A 23339-nucleotide genomic window follows, 5' to 3' on the forward strand; every position below is an offset into this window, starting at 1 on the left:
TTACTACGCAAGTTTGGAAAAAAAAATCCTACTTTACCGGTCCAGTTAAAAGCAATGACTATATAATTTGTTTTCCGATATTTAATTTGTTGTTGAGCATTTAATTTTAATGATACATGATTTCAATCATATTTAAGTCCGCGACGTGTAAAAAAGCAGTTAAAGAATGTTTTACTGAAGTTGTAATAACTTAGGCTATTCATTAGAACCGGTTTGGAATCAGTGAGACACAAATTGCACATAAAGTCTATAGAAAATTACATCATTTTTTTTATTTGCATTGTCAGTAAAATGGTAATACACACTTATATTTGCTGGCCCACGCTGAGTGATATGGTATACTAGTTAGCAAAATCTGTTTTAGGGTCTAGAATTCAAACTGAGTATTTGTCAAGAACGAGGGGGGAAATATACCAGGATTTCGATGCTATGGTGTGTCATGATCTACAAACTGTAAACAGCTCTAGGAAGGCAATAATAACCCCCCCCCCCCCCTTTTTTTTCTGTTCCAATAACCGGTCAACAGTCTCCAAGGCAGCTGCCTCCCTTCCTGTCCTTTTTCCAGCTGGCTAGCCATCGCTCAGCTGAGATATTTGCCCCTGCACAAATTATTTTAATACAACAAATATAAAATTATAGCTTTCCTATTAGAGATAGAGACATGCAGAGTGAAACTTTTTTGATCAAAAGAATCTATATAAAACGGACAGCCTGTTTATGATAGCGTATTGAAAAATGAACAAGTAATTTAAAAATTGTGTGCAAAAGGTTATTAAAAAGTAGGAAGTTATGAAATGCATATCTGCATTATCTGTGATTAGGTTTTTATTTCACCTTTTTATCTTATTTTGTGCCTACATAAAACGTATTTTAGTTAACATTGATTTTCTTATACTGGCAAGATTCCAGCGCCTGACAATCCAACCAACCAAGTCAAACTTCTGAATCAGGAATCATTCAAAGAATGTTAACTCATTGCAGTGCTTGTTATTACCGTTTTGCGTGAATATTGTAATGATAAAAGCAATCATTTGTTAAAATCAACGTAAAGATCATAGCATGTAAACATTAAAAAAAAAAGTTATGATGAAATTTAGACTATCGTTTTGCAGGCGATATCGCACATACACTCCTAACCCCCCCCCCCCCCCATTTCACGCGCAGGGTCCATGATGTCCGTGTGGTCGGCTCCCACTCAGGGGATCCGGGTGTCAGTCCCGGATTTTACGCATGTGGGAAACGTGGCGGACATTGTCATCGGCTGGCGGGTTTTCTCGGTGATCTCCCGTTCCCCCCGCTTTTCTCATCTCTATTGTAGGACATCAGCTACAAAAGTAATGGTTACTTAAACAGACCTCATTGAACTATGAAAATATGTATGTCTCACATAATATTTGGTTGTGAATGATTATTTTTTTCATAGAGTCAAATCTTACTCTTTTAGATAATCGTATAGATATTCATGCTATTCAACACCTGACGGAAGACATGATGAAGGAGCTGGTTGCCATTGTTGGAGACCGAGCCAAGTTCAAAGCAAATTTAGACAGTTGGAAATATTTGATTGTCAGGAATTCTCTAAGGGAACAGCAACAAGTAAGTTCATTTAACATCTGTGGCCTAGTGGCCTAAGCAGTAGAAATGTAAACTGTGAAATTCTTGTTCTTAAATTTCTTAAATCTAAGATTATGAACTCCGGTTAGTTTTTATATCATAATCAAAGTTCAACTTTGTAGGTATAGGGAGTATCTAAGGTTTTTTGAAAAAGGCATAGAAAATTACATAAATTTTATAGTTTAATGTCTATGTTCAAATATTGTGCAAAATGCCTTAATTCACTTTTTAGTGCTCAGTAACCTCAAGAAAAATTATTTCTTTTACATCTTGATTAGTCATTAAAACAACAATAAAAAAAACAATTTTTAAACAGAATTTTAGAAATGTGAGTACCGTATATAATTTATTCGTGTTTGTTATTCAATATGTGTCATTGAAAAATCTAATATAGCTCTCTATTTAATATGTGATGATGTTATTGCTTGATACACAATAAAAGCTTAACATTTGTGAAAACTGTCAATGAAATCATATTCGGGTAACTTCAACGACTTGCCTTCAATGAAATAGGACGTACCCTGTGTAACTTGATTTAGCTGACATGCAGGGTGCACCCGACGAATGCATAGAAAACCTAACCATGAATCATCAGTGATTACAAAAAACAATACATTAAACTAATGATTGTCTGGCACCAGTGAGAAATGTATGGATTTATGCAACTTGGGCTTGGCCGGAAAAGTTTTTTCAGTACGCACAGACGCTCTGAGCGGCCCAGGATTAAATGAAGGTAATCGCTACTGCTCAGAATCACTCTGAAGTTCATCATCAGCCAATTTAGTTTTGGTCTGAAATTTCTTTGTTCATGCTAAACATATTTCATGTCAAACATCATGTTACAGATATCGTTGGTGAAACAGCATTTAGCTTTTAGAGAATGTGGGAGACACCTACTGATAATCCAGCATTTCAACAAACAAAAAAAAAAAGACATCTACAAAGTCCGTAACATGCCAGATTATCAGAAGTTTACCTTAGGTACATCTTAAATTTTTATACAGTGGGCAGGGTAGTCTGGGTAGCTAAAAGCTTAATTATTTCAATTGGCCTAGTCACAGGCAGAATGAGTTTCCTTTACTAATCCTAGTCAATGAAGAACTAAATGTTGCAAAACTGAGCAATGGTGAAGACAATATAAAGTTACATTGTTCCACAAATTACAACTGTTCTAGAGATAAATGATGTTAGGCTATCTTGTAGCAGATCTTTGTGTGCACATGTGCAGCATGCTTGGCTCAAACTCTCTGTAGATGATTACATTACACAATTATAAATTTCAGTATACCTAAATTGGACAGGTGAGTAAACTAGGGAAATAAATATATAGACACACACCACTTGAGTTATACAATTCAGTTAATGCAATATAATCGTTAACACAATTGCAAAGTTTTGTAGTGCTTTACATAGGCTATAATATACTTCAGCAAAACATAAATAAGTTGCATAAATGTACAAAAAATTTTTTCTTACTAACCATTTTTCTCCATGATCCACTGGAACTCCTTTTCTGGGCTGTGCACTGGTTTCCACATCACCATTGAGACGGGTCTCAAGAGGTACAGTGCCCAATGCGTTAACTCTTTTTTTTGCATGGAGAGTTTCCCCAAGAGGCCTATAAACCATGCATGAAAACTGAAAATGATATTCAACTTTACGATTATTTAAAGAACAACATCATTTTCAGTTTTCAGTTTCTGCATTCTCAGCAAATGTTCTTCCTCTCTGTGCTTCATATGCTGCATGTGAAGCTCTTCTTCCCTGGCTGCAGCTCTGCAAAGTTGTTTCAACTTCAACGCATGAAGTTCATCTTCACGAGCAGCTGCCTTTCATGCTGCCCTCACTTGCAGCCTGAGATGAAGCTCCTGAAGATTTTGTAGCTTTGTATCGCCCTTTTCTGCAGCATCAACTCTGGCAAGGCGGCGCTGGAGCTCACGATCAATAGCGCCATCACGACCAGAGAAAGGAACTGCTGGAGGGGCAGGTTTGCCTCTGGCACATGTTGGAACAGAGACAGTTGGCATTGTCTTCGAAGTTGACGGCGATGAACAAGGCGCAGCAAGCCTTTCCGAAACACCCGTATTTAAAATTTTGCATGTGCCCACATCTGATGCAGGCATGCTGCTTATAAAATAGTCATGATCCACTGGAACAAATGACTCTGACAATTTTAATGACTCGGCAGTTATTACCATGTCCGAGTTACCAGTGTTGTTCAAGAAGTGTTGAACACCGGCTAGTGCCACCTCCAATTCTGGGTCAGTTGGGGTATCCTGAACAAAAGGACCTCCTCCAGTTGTCATGCGCTGCCTGGTGTTTGTGGCCAAAATTTGCTTGGCCTTTTCGTTTTCTCAACATTTCTTAAGCTGAGGACCAGCTCGCTGAAAGATGACAAAATACTTATCAGTGAAATATTACAATCAACCAGAAGAAAAGGTAACAAGAGTATCTTTATATAGTCATTGTTACAAATATGTGCACTACATATAACTGCATACATTATAACTATGCACATAACTGCATCAGCTGATGGGGTTTATATTTGAATTAGTGCTTTCAGAGAATTATTTTTAATGAAATTAAGTTTTAAATTATCTAATGCTTAATCATCCTCAAAAAAAATTAAAACTCCTAGTTCTTTGTAAGCCACAATAATTTTTTGAGTTAAAGTAACACACTACTATCTGCAGCATTTTATTAGTTTTATTACCTTAAACAGGGTAAAAATATGAATCTGGTAGAAGGTTAATAGCTATGCACAGATTCTAGGAAGCAGACTTGTGTAATTTGTTAATAAATTTAGTAAAAAAAAAATACCTGATTTACAATTTCGTAAATATGAACCAATAAGACATTTTTAACATGTAAATGTTTAACAAACTGTAAGTCCATTACCACAATTGATACATTCAGCAACAAATAAATTGTATGTTTTAGTAAAAACAATGCACAACTTGATCCCCTATAAATAAAGTTATTCTGAAGGAACCATTTTCCTTATAAAATTGTAATAATTTCAAAATGATAATTATAACCTATATAGCTACCTGAAATGTTAATTATCAAAGAGGATGTATTGCTTCAAGTAGTTTGTAAAGTATGGTAATGATAAGTTAGCAACATTTAAAATACTTCAAAATTACATAATTTTGTGGTTGGTTAGCTACATTAAAATATTATTAAATGGTAGGGGCAGTTGGTAAGGTCAAGTTAGCTTAATTATAAACATACGAGTAATTTAAATTAAATAATTTTATTTATGATAGAATATTGTATTTCAAAATGCATTAGTGATAAAGAATATACCTTCGAAACTTCGCTGAACGAATTGAAACGCTTAGCAATATCCTCCCACGCTTTCTTCTTCGATGCAATCGTTGAAAAATCTGTCTTCTTGTTTTCCACTGTACGGGAAAATTCTTCAACAAGCGAGAACAAGATTGTTTTCTCACCCGAAGAAAACCTGTCACCGTACTTCTTACCAGCAGAATCTGTTTCAACTTCCATCGTATTAATCAAAAAAATATAATTCAATGTGAGTTACAATTATACGATACGAAAATCAAAACAACCAAGGCCAATCGTTTTCCTACCGGAAGTTTTGTACGTCATTGTTTTAGATGTTTTCTATTGGTCAATATTTATGACGTTTACCTGACGTCATTGCATTCGGTTCAACTCGACTAGCTTCGTTGTCTAGTGGCCTCTCGCACTAAATACCATTAATCCCAGCCGAGCTTACACTAAAATATTTTAAAAATACGAAGTTTAGTGGTGTTCGAAACCTCCACTAGAGGAAGTGCTAGTGGCCACTAAATATTTAGTGGAATCTGTGCATTCGGCCCTATATCTGTCCATATAGCAGGTTTTGTTACCAACAAGACTTGTCCGCAAGAAATATTGTCTGTGACCAATGCAAAAACATAACCTACCTCTGGAGTACGTCCGCACGAGAAACATATCTAAAATATTTTCACTTACTAATTACTTATTCAAATTATTCATTCTTTTTTTCCCTTCTCAATTTACCTACCTACTGAGACTTGTAAAAGCGACTTGTTCGTAACACTAGTCCGGTACAAGTTAGTGCAATTCACTTGTTGGTTACAAGGGATACACTTATCTACAACAAGTGTTTTTCTTTTAATCTAATCCAAATTCACTTGTAGTAACAAGTGTTAACTTGCTGCTTCCAAAAACACAATATTTATAGATTTTAATAAGTTTGTTATTATTTACATGTTACGAACAAACTTGTAACTTTGTGAAACAGGCCCGTTATGCCTTGTGGGGATCCTGCCCCATCATTTGTGCTATTTGCTCACATATTGTCACTGTATTTGTGTATAATTATCTTTAAGACTTTAATATTGGCTTAGTGTTTTGTTATTATGAGCTTCAACCATACATATATATTATTTTTATTCTTTAGTTGATGAAGTTCAAGACAGCCAGTTTCGCGACAATTTAGAGTGGCTCCACAACTCATCAGATCCTTGGGAATTGGTTGAGAGAAACTGGGAAGTCACTGCTCACATACGCCTTAAGAATTTGTTTCAGAACAGATCAGATAATACGGTTGCCTCTTACACAAACAAATACCCAGCTCTGAAAAAGCCTACAGGATACGTACTTGTAAGTATTAAGATATGTTTTGTTTATAACAGTTGACCACAAAATATCATGTTATGTGTTATAAGTACTGTTTAATTACACTTTGTTAAGAAGATTCTAAAAGGCCTGAAAAATTTAAACTGATTGGCAGGGAAAAACTTCTTAAAAGGGTCAATGTTCTAATGGAAATGGTAAACATAATCAAACTTACTATGGGGGAAAACTTAAGTAGGAACTTCTTAACATTGTTTAACTGTAATGTTTGTAACTTTCTTTTGATAGGGTTGTTTTTTAATATCACATTCATTTTGTGTGCATGCATGTGCATGTGAGCGTGAGACTTATAAAAACAAAATTATATAAAACTAATATGAATTTTTTTCAATTTCAAGTCAGTATTTTTGGTCAAATAAATTAAAGACAGCACTGTACCTGAAAAGTTATAAAATCTAAAGAAATATACAAGCTAATACTTATAAATAACTCAATTTCACTCTTAGTTTTCTTCACCTCATGCAATGCTATAAAATATTTATTTTGTCTAATACAGGCAGTCCTCGACTCTCATACGTTTCAGACTTTCAGATATCGGACATTAGTACCAACGAATCTACTTTTATACAATGGATTCAGACTGTCAGACATTTTCTGACTGCAGAAAATTAAGAGTATAACTTTTTAGCCAGTAAATACTATCAAACATAAATGATTATCTGAATATGCACCAAACATTTAAATGATCTACAGCAGTATTTTAGTAATTTTAAGATATGTTTATATTAAATTTTTTTGGCATAAATAAACTCATGTGTATTTCAGCAACATAAAACTACTTTTGTGTTGTATTTAGTGACTTTTTGAAATCTTTTTAGTATTAGTTGAACAGAAACCTCTGTATTACATGCAAGTGAAGCATTCATCTTTCATACATTCATCTTTCATACACTTTTTCAAGAACACATTATTTACGAAAGTTGAGGACTGCCTGTACAGTTTGTCCTATCATCATATTGCTATAGTTCCAGAAATAATTTCCATGCAACTAAGTATTAGAACATTACCTAATTGGTTTGTTAGTTCTGCAAATTCTTTTTTTAAGTGTCTTTTTTATTTTCAACTCATTTTTATTACAGCAAGTAATTTTTTTAACATTTTAATAGCCCATTATTTGATAGCATTGTATTGTCATTGCTGAAGTATCAGCTAATGTAGGTAGCTTCTAATAAAGCACTCTTGTTAGGCAGTCACAGGAGGTAATGTACAATACTGTATTTTAATTTATTTTCTGCAATAACTTGGTCTATACCACATTAATCTACGTTGCGTTTGTATTGCGGCTTACAGCTTACCTGAAATTACTTTATCGTAAAGCTCAAGTTACTTAAAACTTTTTCAAGTTTAAAAGAAACAGTAAGGAAAATTAGCTTACACGAAGAAGGAAAACCTTATACAAAAATTAACAAAAATGTTTTCAAAGATAGCACAACATTCTTAAACACATAGGCAGTGCTGCTATTTCATTTCTACGACCTAGGCAGCTCACAACCGTTTTTTTCTCTCTCCCCACTCTGGTAGTGGGCCATGGGGGCTGTGAGGGGAAGTTAAAACAAAATGGCGCGCACTGAAATGCTCAAACCAATAAGGACATGTTAAAGAAAAAAATAAAAATATCAACAAAAGTTATAATAAAGCGTATTTTCGAGTAGTTCCATGTGAGAAAGTATCAGGGGACCAGAAGTCACAGAAAGGTAGTTAAAGCGCTCCCCTAACCAGGGTTGTTTTGGCGGGCAGTGGCCGAGGCTGCAGCTGTGTTCGCTACGCAGTTCGAAACGCTTCAGCGGTCAGCCTGATTGAACCAAATTATCTACAAATATACATATTCGTAGCTAAATAATAATGCAACAACATTCATTAATGCGTTTATCTTATCAGGTTTTCGTGTTATTATTTTAATAGGTTTAAATTTTTTGTAATTTTGTAGGTATCAACTCCTTTTTCCTTATAAAACAATAAATTTCATATTTAGTAAAACATATTAAATGTTTTTCGTTTTTTATATTTATGATATTTTTTTAAGTAAGTTTTGGTTAAGTTTGCAGACTATAATAATGACGTTTAAGGAATGCGTAGATAATCTTTTCATGTGTTACTTAAATACCTCGATGTTACGTTTGTATCAATTTTCAATATGGAAGGAATTTCCTAAAGATTAAAAAATCTCGATTTAGTGGGAGCGAAAGTCACCCCCGCGCTTGCGGCTGTGGCATTATCACATACGTACATAATACTACTACTCTCAGAATGCTCTAGAAATCCAATAAATTAAACTAGACTCTTAAAAACTATGTCAATGTAAAGCTTAAGATATATACAACATAATTGTTAAAGTAATATTTGCATTAGATGAAATTTTTTAAGTCAATCAGGTTTTAATGTCCTTGAATTATATAAAAAAGAGTTTTTCATTACTTAATCAATTTATTTCTTGCCTTAACCTTAACTCTTAGAACTCTTAAAAACATTAGTGTATAAAATGGCGTTTTCAGAGTGTTTTAATAATTTTATGAAGTCTCTACGTAAAAAAGTGGGCAAATGGGAAGCATTTTAATAAACTGCTGCAAGTCGCTGCCTTTTAGGACTTAACTGCACTTTTTCAGATATACGCACAAGGTCTACAGCAGTAAACTTTCGGTATGTTGCTCAGCATAGTTGACTCTACCACTGTGAAAAAATTTAGCTTTGGAAGTACTGATACTATAAAATAGGGAAAATATATATAATTTTTATATATATATTTTTGTATGTCAAAAAATCTGATAAATTTTAAAAATCAAGATGAAATCCTTTTCGTTAACATGCAAATATTACCTGGGAAAAACTCATATTTCTATAATTTTGCAGGCGCACTGGCCAAAACATTTTTTTTCCGTATTAATATTACCAATATAGTACCATTATAATAAATAATTGTTAAAAAGCAGTGATTTTAATAAGATACCAAAAGTGATAAACTGCAGCATTTAGCGAGAATAAAAAATATTGCAGTACATATAAATTTACGACGAAAATCACTTAGTGACACGAACACTGAAGGAGACTGAAAAATAATCTTAATCCAAGCCGTAGATAATATTATTAAATTATTTTTTAAAGAACTAAACAAAACACGCTCTAATGTTGTATGAACTAAAAAGAAAATAATTAATCTTTAAATATAAGAAATGTGTTTAACAGCGGCAGAATTAACTAGAAGTCTGACAAAAATTTTTAATGCATGAGCTTAAAATAAGATACAGGTGAAAAACAAATAAACAAATAATTAGTTTTAATGAAAAAGGCGGGACTTGAAATGTATGTTTACAGGTGTGTGAGTGACGTAAGCTATGGCCAAACAGGGCGCCATGCTCGCTATGTTTACTATGTTGGCTATGTTTGGACGACGCCAGGTGTTTGGTTCTCGGCTATTTTTCTAAAAACGTCACTGGCTTCGGGCATGTGCAAATAAAAATATCTGTTTTCGTCCGGAATTTCACTGTAGCCTACTTTATGTGAGCAGTACAGGATAGCCGGTCCGGCCACTGCGTTCTGGGTGTGGTGCCTGGTACCGACCGCCATCTTGGATTCTGACGTCTCGGAGGCCATCTTGGATGAGTGTAACCTTGACCTTGACCTTGACCTTCAAAATTTGCCAAAAATTGTCAAAATTTGCCCAAAATTCCTCAAAAGTCACCAAAATTATCATTTTTTGAAGGAAAAAAAGTCCAAAAATCTCAAAAAATTTGATAACTCAAAAATTAGGATTTTGAAAAACCTCAAAATATTTTTGCCTTAGAAAGAACACAAAATCCTAAAAGAGGTTTAAGCATCCATGTCTACAGCCTCCGATAAGCCTCTGAAGTCATCTAGGATTATGACGTCACCATTGCAATTTCCGTTACGGCCGCCATCTTGTAAATCTTTTTATACTATCCGATTTCAATGAAAAAATTAAAAATTTATAAAAAATACAATTAATAGATTTTAATAAAAATATTTTAAAAAAACATACGTTTTAGACATGGATCTCGGAGTCCTCGGTTCGATCACGACGAGTGCAAAAAAATGGCGCCAGGCTCCTTCTTCCACGGAAGCCACCGGCAGACTGACACCCACCACTTTTTTCATAGCATAATTATCATCAGGTAGTATGACATGTCCGCCATCTTGAAAATCCGTTATTTTTATGTTAGAAAATCGGGGAAAATTCAAAAATTCATTAAATAAATTTCTAATCAATATTCTGATTGATTCGGTCGATCCCTGTCCTTCGTTCGATCCCTGGATGATGAAAACATTTAATTGTATATAAAAAATAAGAATTTCAATAAATCATGTTCAAAATCCTAAAAGAGGCTTAAAATCAACTACTACCAGCCTCCAGTAAGCCGTTATGTACACCATCTTGGATAATTGTATTTATTGACCCATAAATTTAATAAAACATCACTTATTAATATACCTATAGAATCGATACTTGGTTCGATCCCTTAGTGATACAAAACAATTTTAATTAAAAAAAGTACCACCAAAGTGACAGGTTTCAAAAAATATAAACACCGCAAGTTCTTTTAAAAAACAAAAAAAAAAAATATTAGTTAAATTCTTCACTACTACAAGAACAAAAAAATAACACAGAAAATATTCTAAACCCTTGCGGATTTCTCAATTTCTGCATCTGCCACCCATGAATTAGGTTAGAGAGGGGCAATTCCGATCACTTCAAATTGTGTTGTGAAAATAAATTGTTGAAAATAAGATTAGGTTAATGAAAATACATGAGCATAAACTTCAATATGTATACTTAATATACCTTGAATGAAAAAGGTAATTAATGGCACATATAAATTTACAAAAAAAATATTCTTTAAAAGGTGATATCACAGGATTCACAAAACAAGTGGGGTAATTGCGATCACACACGGGGTAAATCCGATCATAGTGGGGCAATCATGATCACACACATTTACCGCATCTTTCCTTTGGCACCCACACAGATTTCATGATACCAGCTTCTACATTTCTGGCACTTGATCCAGTCCCCTCTGTTGGCAGACTGGCTCCATCATCTGTTGCAAAATCTACATGGTGCGTCACTCGAATCTTTCATGATGAGGATTTCTTCTCCACTAGAGTCCATTTCATTTTCTGCAAACAGTCTTCGTCTCTTCACTATGCAATTTATCTGTTTCTTTTTTAATGTGGCAATTTTAACTTTTTCTGCTGTTGCCTTGATGTTTCCATCCGATGTCAGATGTCGAGATTCCTGCTTTCTGGTTTGTTTCGGTGAATTCCTATTTGTAGATGATTTGTTTGGGGTTGGAATGATGTCATTAAATCCAATGAGTTTCTGTTCACTGGGAGACTTGGACGTAGAAGCTGATATGGACATGGTGGATGAAGCTTGGGAACTGGAGCAAACTGTGTGTGTGGACGGGGAATGTTGGCTGTGTGACTTATTTTGAACATGATCAAGAGAAACATCAGATGAAGGACCTGAAGTTTGCATTGTGGATGATTTTGTTGATGTAGAAGGAGATTCAGCTCGGAAAGCTACAGATGGTAGAAATTTATCCATCGAGATAGCCTGAGGGTTAAATGGGTAGAGACCAGTACACTGAAACCCTTTAGTAGCATTCCCATGGGATGCAGCTTTGTTCCACGCAGCTGTGAAAATCTTTCCAAAGTCAGACTTGGTGATCGATTGTGTTGAGTTGTTGTGAAAGAATGTGGTTGCTTCTTGATGGTAGAAAGTTTTTAATGGTTTGAATAGTGTGCGATCTAGAGGCTGAAGGACATGAGTGGTATGAGGTGGTAAACAGAGATGTTCAATTTCATTTTCTCTGCAGTATTTCAGGCATTTAAGCGAACAATGTGATGCGTGTCCATCCAAAATAAGAAGGCATTTCCCTGGGAGTCTGTGCTTTTGAAAATGTTGCAACCATCTGAGAAATAGGTCTTCATTTATATATCCAGATTCAGACATTGCTACTACAGATCCAGATGGCAAATTAGCACAGTATGACTCTCGATACCGCACACCCTTGAAAATCACGAATGGTGGTATGTACAGCCCACTAGCACTGAAACAAGCTACTACTGACACATTTTCCCCACGTTCTACACTTGTCAATTTAATTACTTCTCTTTGGCCTTTTTCACAAATGATTTTTGATGGCTTATTGTTTAAAGGAAATCCAGACTCATCAACATTATAAATTCTCTCTGGCTTCTCCCTGAGTTCTAATTCATTCGTCAAATCACCAAAGAGGTCATAAAAGTCGTTAAAATCTTTTTCATCCATGGCAGCTGCCCTCATTTTTGACAAACCTTCCGGTTTCCTCAAAGAGAGTTGAGGATGTCTGGCCATGAAACTTGCCAAGCCAATCTTTACCAGCCAATTTTTCGGTATTGCTCCATGGAATTTTTAGACCCTTCTTTTCAGCATACATGTATGCTGCATTTCTTACCTGAATTGTGGTCAAACCAAAGCCTCTTTTCGACAGGTTGAACAGTCTGTCCCACAGTTCATCTTCCTCCTCAGCATTTAGTACAGGTGGGTGACCAACTTTATGTTTGCACTCTTTCCCTTTGTCTCCTAATAACTGCTGTAGTTTTACTTTTTGGATCCTGTTCTGAAGTGTGTTGAATGGCACCTGATGTAAGTTAGCAGCTGCTCTGATGGTTGTTTCTCCATGGAGGACACTGCTGATAGCATTTGACATAGACTCCTCGGACCACTGAAGAGTGGTGTTCTTTCTTTTGTAGTTTCTGACCATCTGAAATTCACAACCATAGTACATATTAGTGTTGATTTACATTTGAGATGTTTTAAATGCATGCAACACTTCAGTAAAATGCATCAAAATGTTTATCTCGGTTATAACTTGGGTAGTGTGGAATTCTGTTATCGTCTCGTATTCCAGAAAGGATTTGGAGATTAAATAAATTATTAATAACAATATTAGATTTCAGTATCAAGATGTTAAAGAAAATCTGTAATTAACTAAACTTTGTTGCGAGAAATCTTATGCTGCTATGGTCCCCGAAGACCCATTTCGAAAGTTGTTAGATTTCAGCACACAGCGGCTGGTACTAAGAACCAGTAAAATTTGTGGATGGCAAACACTCTGACAGTATTTAACCAATGGTCATATTTCAAGGTACAAACTTGACACTTTTTCGTTTTATGTATGTCAAGTTGGTAATGCCTTTATTTTATGGCATCGAGATGAAAAAGTGTGTGCGAGTTATTTAAAGTGTGGCCAACACGGAGTGCGACCAGCCAACTCTTTCTTGAGTAATATAGGGTGCGACCCGCCAAGCATCGGCAGTGAAACCAATCACCGCAACGGAATGTGCGGTAGTCGAAAAGATAAACATCAGTATCTACAAACTGGCGACAGCTAGGTCTCTAACTGTCCCCTCAGCTATCCTTGAAACATTAAAATAATACTTTTTTCTGTCAGCTACGTGCACCGGGACAATAGAGCAGTGTCGAGTAATCGCTTTTAAGATTAGTTGATAAATACGATCCTTTCTGTGCTGTATTCTCCAGAGCAATAAATTATTTCCTGTGATCAAAATAGCCCCAATAGCATGATCGGAATTGCCCCATTTTGTCAACTTTTACCTTTGCCGTCCAAACTGTAAGAGGAAACTGGTTTTTATCAGAACTGATACAAGGATATTGTTTTCCAGTAAATATGCTACGTGAAGAAACCAAAGTACTAAAAGATATATCGTTTCTGTAATTGTAGCTTCTTATTTTGGAACGTGAGATTTTATAAAGAGTGATAAAAATGCATGGCGTGTCTTACCTTGGTGTTGAATCACTTCCTTACACACAGCAAAGTTAAGAATAACAACGGAAATTTTTTACCACGTGAACACCAACACTCCCAGCTTGCGACTGATGGTATTGTAGCCTCTTGTGTTAAACACACGAGGGGAACAAGGAGTAGGAAGGAAACAGTGTGTGGCGAAAAGTCATCGAAAGCTATGACAACTGAATACATTTATTACTGATCATACAAGAAATAATTCATTACAACATTAACGACGAAAACAGTTCCTATTTGCGGCGTGGCTCTGATTCGAAAGTCTGCGAACAGAAACAGTTAACAATTATGAGACACGTGAATGCAGCTTAACACATCAACATTACAATTGCCCGTGCTCTCATACTTGGCACGCCGCTTGGCGCTGGGTACACCGTCAAAGAAAAGCTAAGTTACAACGTAGTTAAATTCCCAGACTGTAAAAGAAAATATATTGTTGACCTCTGTCAATGAACAAGTTACCAAACATCAGTAACTAAAATAATACCATTTGTACACAAGATGACTAATACATATACCATGTATTTACGTAGGTACGCAGACCTCTAATTATTACTCTAACAGCACGTCGACTCTTGTCGAGACGTATTTCTGCGGGCAAGTCTATGCATGGATTACCAGTGACTATCTGCGCAAACTATCTTAGCACCAGAAATGCTCGTCGGTGTGGGCACTGGGATTATTCTTTGGGTGTCACTGCCGGGTTTCGCACCTAAGTGCTGTATGTCCAGTCGGTAGTCAAGTCTTTCCTCGGGACTCACGAGCTCACACCGCCGTCTCCAAGCCTTGCCTCCGTCACCACTGCCCCTCTTCTCAGTCTAAGTTTTCTACCCACTCGGTTTATAAGTGTCTACGACGAAACAGTACATTACCAAGTGGGAGCTTCTTCCAACGGGCAGCGTGACGGCAGGCCGGCGAGACGTGTTGACGGTGTAGCTTCCTTCCGCAGCCAAGGCCAGCAGGGCCTCCGGCTGGTGTCGCTGGCGGTCGCGACGAGTCTCCCCCTTCACCGCAATATGGACCCCCTTTTATACTCTGCGAACTGCTCGTATCAAACATGGCAGAATGTTCTCGGTCGGGGCAACCGGAACCGGCGCCTGCGGCAATGTCCGGTTGGCAAGCCCGCCAAAACGAGTCTCCCCGAAGGCTCCCGAGCGGCTCCGAACTTCGCGCGCACACCGCGCGAACACTTTGCTTGTGCTGGATGCATCGGCGCGCGGTTAGGCGCCGCGCGGCATATCTCGATGTGCGTGGGCGGAGCACACGCAACAGGATGATAATGTTTCCTTTCGGCTCATGGCTTGCTGTGTTGCCAATTCTCTCATTATGATCGGATTTACCCCGTGATCAGAATATCCCCGCTCTACCCTAAAGCGAGGTGGAAAGCCCCACCACTTAACGTAGGATCGTCCATTCCTTCATTTTATAATCTTCTCCACCAAGTGCATATCGGGATACAACGTAGGCTGAATCTCTTCGGCATAGAAGCCACCACGGATAGGTTTATGGTCCAAATCTTCGAGGTAGTAGGTCCGAGGCTCTTATTCACTGATTCACGTACATGTGTCACACGGATAAGTTCGGGACTCCAGTTCGCAGTGAAACCTTTCTCGAATATACCTTTCTGTTTGGAGATTCGCACAATGTCACCGACGTTAGCTTTAAGCATTCGTGGATCTTTCTTCTTCGTGTCGAAAAACACTGTTCGAAGTGGGCGATTGTCGTTTACGTCCTTTGGCTTCATTTTCGTGGTAGAATGCACCGTGGAATTATACTCGCTTATTAGTTTCGGCAAGATGTCAAGCCACTTGTAATTTCCGTTAGCCGTGAACTGTCGCCACATCTTGGAACACAAAGTTCTGTTAAACCTTTCGACAACGGAGGCTTTGACGTTATTAAATGTAGAATAGTGTTTGATGCCATACTTCATCAAAACCTTGAAGGTTGCATTGAAGAATTCTTTCCCGAGGTCCGCTTGCAGGTGCGACGGTACACGACCATCCCGCAAAATATTGTCCATGGCCTTGGCTACTTCAGTTGCAGTCTTTGATTTTACAGGTCTAGCCCAAGCGAACTTGCTATAAACATCGATGACTGACAACATGTACTTGAAAACTTTATTCAATCGGGAATACAGTTTCATTTCAACAAGGTCCGCCTGCAATAAATTATCAATTCCACGAACTATAACCTTGGACGAAGGTATTTTCGTCTAGCAAGAGCATGAAATTCACGAGCGATCCCGGTATGACTCATTGTATGTAGCCGGCTTCCCTCAGTTCTTCAAGTATAGAGACCATTTCGTTGATGTGCGAATAGTTTCCTACACTAAGCGAAGCATGTAGAATTCTAAAGCGATCAACTAATTCATTGGGGTCGTCGCAATATACATAGTCAAATATCTGACCACTTGCTAGCTTTTTTAAACCTTCACCATGTATTGTTAGTTCACTGAAGAGATTAGCGAGAATGTTGATTTTTTTATGATCTTCGTCTCTATATACACCACTATCTGGAATATTATCGCAAAAGTGTGCATTGGTTAGCTCTAGCAGTTTTTTATACTCTTGTCTTTGTGAGAATATCCTTTAGGCTCCCTGCGAAACAGCAATTCGTACAGACCCGGAGTCCCATGCGTTTTGAACTCTTCTACGCGACGATATTTCCTGGTAGAACGTCTATTTCTTTAGCACCGAGGAACCACTTATTATATTTTCTGTACACTCCATAGGTCGTGTCATTACTCCGACTCGTGAACGATATCAGGTATGGTCGGACCATTGCATTAACATGGTGTCCCTTTTTCGGTATTTTTTTCTTGTGCATGGACTCTGTACTCGTTAAGTCCTCTTCTTCTCGATCTGGTTCATACTTTCTCTTCTTTACAGTTGCCATTTCATCTTCAACTTCTGTCTTCACATTTATGGCTGATTCTTCCTTATTTTTAAGTTCGTCGAGGCGAATAGTGATTGGTTGAAATATCTCTTCATTTCACATCTCACGTGCAAGTCTCGTTCGTCTAGGAAGTACATATTTTTCACGAACAAACTGTATAGCTCGATGAAGTTCACTGGCCAGGTCCGACATTGTACTGGCTGAAAACATATTGCAAGACCTCCATTTATACTTTTTTATGCGTTCGCAGAAACTTCTTTCTTGTGTTTGGCTAAATCTGAATTTGTTGACAAGTGAGTTAGTGATGCTTTAAGAATACTTTGAAAATCCTCAAATCGTCACGTCTTTGTGCATTCGATACTTCGATCATGTCGCGAATTCGAGAATCCGAAGATTCCACGCGCTGGTCGATGGCAACGAAATACTCTAGTAATTCCTTTTTCACACTTTCGACTTTTTGAGCCAGTAGTATAATTTATTTGCGGATAACGTCGTAATGAGACTTCAGAGCAGTACGTAAGTCTCGACTGCTACGACCGAATTTTGAAATGCTATGACTCATGTTTGACGATAAACTGATCGAAACCTTGTCTGTACCTACCCTTATATAGAGGCCAGTCTTTGAATATAACTAGGAATCTGTGTTCATCTTTCCAACAAAAGGAGCACTTGTATTTGAATTCCGGGAATGGAATGTCGGTGTTTACGTGGTCATCATAAGTGTGATGTAAATAAATTCGTCCATGCGAAAAAGCACTATGACATTCGCGTTGTCTCGTAGGATATGTTTTGGACTACGACTGTACGTCTGACACAGGTAAACGCAGTCTACCTTGGCGTGTCTGCCCATGGAAAAGTACTCTTGTATTATGCCTTGCTTCTCGCACATTAAATCGTCGAAAACAAACAAGGAATTGGCTTTTGCTTCGCTAGGAGGTACCACATCCGCATTATCATTAAATGGAAAATACTCTCGACCATCCACCGATTGTAGAACTGTAGCTAGTCGCTGGTACTTTGGTTGTTGCAACGATTTGGAATAGAGGTACACGTTTTCGAACCTAAGACCTTATGGTTCCTCTAATAAACTCAGTAGAATGCAGGTTTTACCGCAGTTGGACGGACCCGCTATTATGCATCGCACGGCAGAAGGCAACAGTAAGCCATGTCATGATTCGCGACCGCTAGTTTCATCGTCTTGCATAATGCGCACGGGCAAACACACTTCTTGCTTGACGACTTGCATTGTACTGACGAAATTGTATAAAATCAAACACATTTATACTTTCTGGTCAGTTGTGCGCAATGACTCGAAGAGGTAAGAACAAAAACACATCAGTGCAGGACTCGTGAACTCACTGATAAACAATCTACCATTCGAGCTACACATTCCGGGATACAGATTCTACAGCCCCGGCACTAAACTAGCGAAAAGGTTAGCTCGCGGTGACGTGGGCATTAATTCTCTCGACGAAAAGTGGAAGCAGCACGATATTGCATTATCATTAAGCAAGGATCTGGAATCCAGGCACTGGGCCGACGAGAATTTGGCACAGGAAGCCGAAGATATAAGTAAATCGTCGAACGCGGAACTAGGAGAGAAAATCGGGGTCTGGGGCGTTTCCAAAATCATGAAGGCAAAGACCAAATTAGGACTGGGTGCTCGTCGAGCCAGTTCCGTCAAGGCAAAGACTAACTCACGCAAGACCAAACGCAAGACTGGTGCAGGCATGCAAAAAGCAAAGCAAAAATTACATACTCTCGACAAGAAGATTATAGGAGGATTTCTTCCTTTGCTTTTGCCTGCATTGGGTGCTCTCGGCGGCCTCATCGGCGCAACGAGCGGTATAGTGCGGGCAGTCAACACTTCGAAGAATGAGCGTAAGCAGTTAAAACAGTTAAAAGAAGCACGACACAATGCCAGCGTGGAAGCCATTGCCATGGGTAAAAAAACGGCGCAGGACTGTATTGTGGCCGGCAGTTATCTTGGCGTGTCTCAGCGCGGGGGTGCGGGGACAGCGGGACCAGAGAAAGAAGAGGGGGTAAGCAGGCGACACGTAGCCGAGAGCCGTGTAGTGGCTGTTAGGAAAATATCGCCCTTCAGTGTATACCCAAAAATGGAAGGCGAAGGTGGCAGCTCGCAGAGGCGCGGTAAAGTGATACATAGCGGAGAGCGGAAAATAATAAAAACCGTGATGCAGTGTATTGATGAAGAAGCGAAAAATAAATGTCTGCTCGAGCCTTTACAGAGATGACGGCAAGAGCAGCGAAGTACACGGGTGTGAGTGAACGGTCCATAGTCAGGATTCGTAAAGTCAGCAAAGAACAACCACATGACCCACAGACTACGCCAGGAAAAAAACAGATGTTTTAAGTATTTAATAAACAATGGAAATATAGCTTTACTACGTTACTGTTACGTATTGTATAGTGGAGTAAAATATTTGGGCAGTTAGGGTGTGTGTGAGTTGGGCGGCTATTAACAAGTAAGGTCTTGATAGCCTATTGTGGAGAAATGATGAGTATGAAGCGTTGACGAAATGACAGAACGGGGAAAACGGGAGTACCTAGAAAAAGTAATAAGAATAGTAATATTAGTAATTAATTTTAACTTAATTTTGTTTTTCGTCACCTAATATAATCAATTATCATGGAAAGAGAACTTCACACTTACATTAAACAAATCATATAATACATATGAGGTTTTGAAGGTTATAATATGCATTCTAAAGTGGAAGTACAATGCAAATTGTTTTTACATTTATAATAAATAATCGATTATAGGTGCTTTAAAATATAAAGCCACACATACACAAGCATTTTTTAAATGCCATTAACGTTGGTAGTCAGGTGTTTCCTAAACGACTGACATGAAGTTAAAGCAGCAAATATAACATAAAAAGCTCCATGTTTACTTAAATGTACATCCAGCGCTAAATGGAACGTTTTAGGTACGGAAACCGGAGAACGATAAGGGCTAGACTGGCTCCTGCGTCATCAACTGTGAGATAGCTTTCGCGCGGAGACCTACAATTGCGTAATGTTTTGGTCGTTTCCTTTTTCTTGTAAGACTTTTGTTTTAATTAACTTTGAGAACACAATGAATTGAGAAGCATAGTTTTAAATTTATTTTAAATACTAAGTGACCTAGTTTTCCAAAATAAATTGTGTCTGGTTTTCGCTAGTTACTGAGTTAACATTTTAATTAATTTTGGTTAGCATAATGATTAGCAGACACCGTAAGTATATTTAATGGGACAAAGTAAAACGTTACAGGTTTAGATAATAGTTTGTTACTTTTTCTGACAGATGAGTACAAATATTCGAGCACAACCACTGCAATTTACACAATGTTACACTTATGTAATACAAGTACAATTCATAGGATTTCTCACTTTTAGTTTTGTAACCCAGCGCTCTTAGCCAAAAGGCCTTAACGCCCTGGGGCCCCCACGGACGTTGATACAGACTTACGTAGTGTAGGAAGTCACGCGCCGAATGTTTTCTGTTCTGCTAGTACAACCTGGCCGCTGACCTTGACAATAGGGTATCGCTTTCTCTTCGCCCTCCCCTCCCCGCCAGACAGGACTAGGGAGCTCAGACGCCAAGATAACTGCCGGGCATAGTACTTGCAACCTTACAAATCAGGTCGAGGCATGAGAAAGAAACGAATGAAAAAATCCTTAGTTCTTTGCCGAAATGTCCGCTCACCAATAAGTACGCACGCAAACTGAAAATACCAAATTTCCGAGGCGTGTTTATGCGAGATACTTTGCCCAGCAAGCCAAAGACACGTGAGTGTGCCATAATTAATTTATACACGTCGGCAGGTATTGGCACGCACTGGGTTGTGTACATAAATTCTGGAAAAATGGCCGAATACTACGATAGGTTTGGAAATTTACAGCCTCCGCCAGTACTTAGGCGGTACCTGGGCCGGACCACTACATTGTTCTACAATTACGAAACCGAACAGTCACCAAATCAAACAAACTGTGGACACTTGTGTCTTCGCTTTTTAACTAAAAAAAATTAGCTGACAAAAACAATTGCTACTTAAAGGTTGTGCAGTGATGATAATTTAGTAGTCATGTCGATAACACTTACCTTGACAGGTCACGCATCAGAGCTGCGGGCGGTTTATTTCCCGCCTCTGGATTTAGACGGAGAATTTCAAACCTATAATGCCATACCGAATATCTACGAGGATAATTACAAGATCTGCTTCCTGAAAAGCGATGGGACTAGTCATGAAATACAGTTACCTGTTGGCTCTTACAAAATTGACGACATTGCAAATTACATCAGGGATATGTTACCACAGGATGTAGACTTTCAACTGCGTGGAAATCCAAACACTCAAAAAAGCATTCTAACATGTAGTGAAAATGTCGACTTTACGAAACATGGTACCATAGGTACGATGCTCGTATTCGAATCAAATGTGTATGATACAGGAAGAACGTACGAATCTACGTGTGCAGTAAACATTTTACCTGGGAATGTCATAAGAATAAACTGTAATTTGGCAAGTGGAACGTATCTCAACGCAAGACTAAGCAACATGCTGCACAAGTTTTCGCCAATGGTCCTGCCAGGATATAAACTGGTCGAGGTACCGCAAAGTATCATTTATGTTCCAGTCGTCGTGAAGTGTGCACACGAAGTCGTAGTCAGAATCGTTCACCAGCGAAGACGATTGGTGAATTTTCAAGACGAAGAAATTCTCTACAAGACATCGGTGCATTAACACCTGACAGCATTAAGTAATTAAGTATCTTCTTAGTATTGGACAAGTGCCGAATAAATATGGAAGACGAAATCCTAAACGTGGAAGATCCAGTTATTTTTGATGACAGCATTACGAAAATGTGATTGCGCGAGTACCGGCCTTTCCTGCTCGGACCGTACGCACTACCATCAGAAGTACGCATTGCTGTACAGCACCAAGATATCTGTACTTTTCTTTTCTACGTATAAGAGGCACGCTGACAAAAGCGGATGGTACGCATCCGACATCGACGTCAATATCCTGTAATGGTATTCTTCACCTAATCGAGCGTATTACATATGTACTCAATGGCATCGAGTTAGACCAGACGAGAGATGTAAGCATAACATATTCTATGAAATTTACCTTTCGCTCACGTCAAATGAACTGTCTGCTGCAAAGATGGCCAGTTGAGCTCTCGAGGATGAATGTAAACTTCTGGTTTATGCCGAAGGGAAGTTCGAAGTTTGTGTTCCTCTGACAATGCTTCTTGGATTCGCTGAGGACTACAATCATATAATCATTAATTTGAAACAAGAGCTCGTACTGCTTCTAGCCAACACGCACATTAATGCAATTGTCGTTGCTGCAGAAAACCCTCAAGATGTCTCGCTAACACTACGGTCAATCGAGTGGATGCTGCCCCACATCCAAGTGAGCACCGTTGAACGAGTCAAGATGTTTGAAGAATATAGAAAATAGTAAGAACTTCATGTGCCATTCCGATCCTGGAGCCTGAAAACTTATCCTGGCTTGCCTCATAGTCAGTGTACCAATTGGATAGTAAAGTCCAGCTTCGCTACAGAAAAATCAAGATACATCATCGTCGGGCTTCAGACTGGTAGACAGCTCAATGCAGGAGTAAGTCGCTCCTTATTCGATAACTGTCAAATACGTAATCTAAAAATATTTTTAAACAGCGAAAGCTATCCTTATGTTGATATGACCATGGACTTTGAAAGTGGAAGATTTCTTCTCGCATATCAATTGTATGCCTAGTTTCAGCAAGCTTACTATGGGTGGAGACAGTCACCGATACTGAGTCCCGACAGTTTCAAGAACAAGGCTCCGTTAATGGTGTTTGACATTTCCAAACAGGATGATCGAATAAATTCAAACATCATCGACTGTAGGATCGAGATAACGACTAGCGCAAATATTCCACCAAACACCTATGCTTTTTGTCTGATACTTCACGATCAGCTTGCATCGTACAATTGTCGAGACAAACTTGTGAAAATTCTGACATAAATACTGTTTCGTTTTCGATAATAATTTAGTTGCGACCGAGCATTGCTAGCGACAAGATGTACTGCAACCTGCAAAGTTTCCAGAGTCAAAATTGATTCGTGTTCAAGGAAATTAGTGTCACCTCCGGAGAAAAGACTCGAACTCGCACATTCCGACCTCCATATCCATGGAAATTATTAGACGAAAAATGTTAACGTACGAATAAATGGCTATGTAAATATTACCATGGCCTGGAGTGGGACGAAAGTAAAATTCCGTACCTCCAAGTGAAAAACACAATTGAAGATTTATTATTTCAAAACGAAATAATTTAC

The 23339-nt window shown here is 38.1% G+C and overlaps 1 protein-coding gene across 2 annotated transcripts in view; it reads right to left on the bottom strand.

Moving 5' to 3' along the window:
• Positions 1-1156: 1156 nt before the first annotated feature.
• LOC134527745 (uncharacterized) overlaps positions 1157-23339 on the bottom strand; it is a 148211-nt gene continuing 126028 nt past the window's right edge. For both annotated transcript variants that reach the window (XM_063360673.1, XM_063360674.1), the window contains one exon: positions 1157-14371. In XM_063360673.1, coding sequence (XP_063216743.1) covers positions 11333-12637 — 1305 coding nt within the window. In that variant the 5' untranslated portion in view covers positions 12638-14371 and the 3' untranslated portion in view covers positions 1157-11332. The remainder of the gene's footprint in view (positions 14372-23339) is intronic.

The sequence above is a fragment of the Bacillus rossius genome, chromosome 1 (genome assembly GCF_032445375.1).
Source record: "Bacillus rossius redtenbacheri isolate Brsri chromosome 1, Brsri_v3, whole genome shotgun sequence".
Classification (NCBI taxonomy): domain Eukaryota; kingdom Metazoa; phylum Arthropoda; class Insecta; order Phasmatodea; family Bacillidae; genus Bacillus; species Bacillus rossius.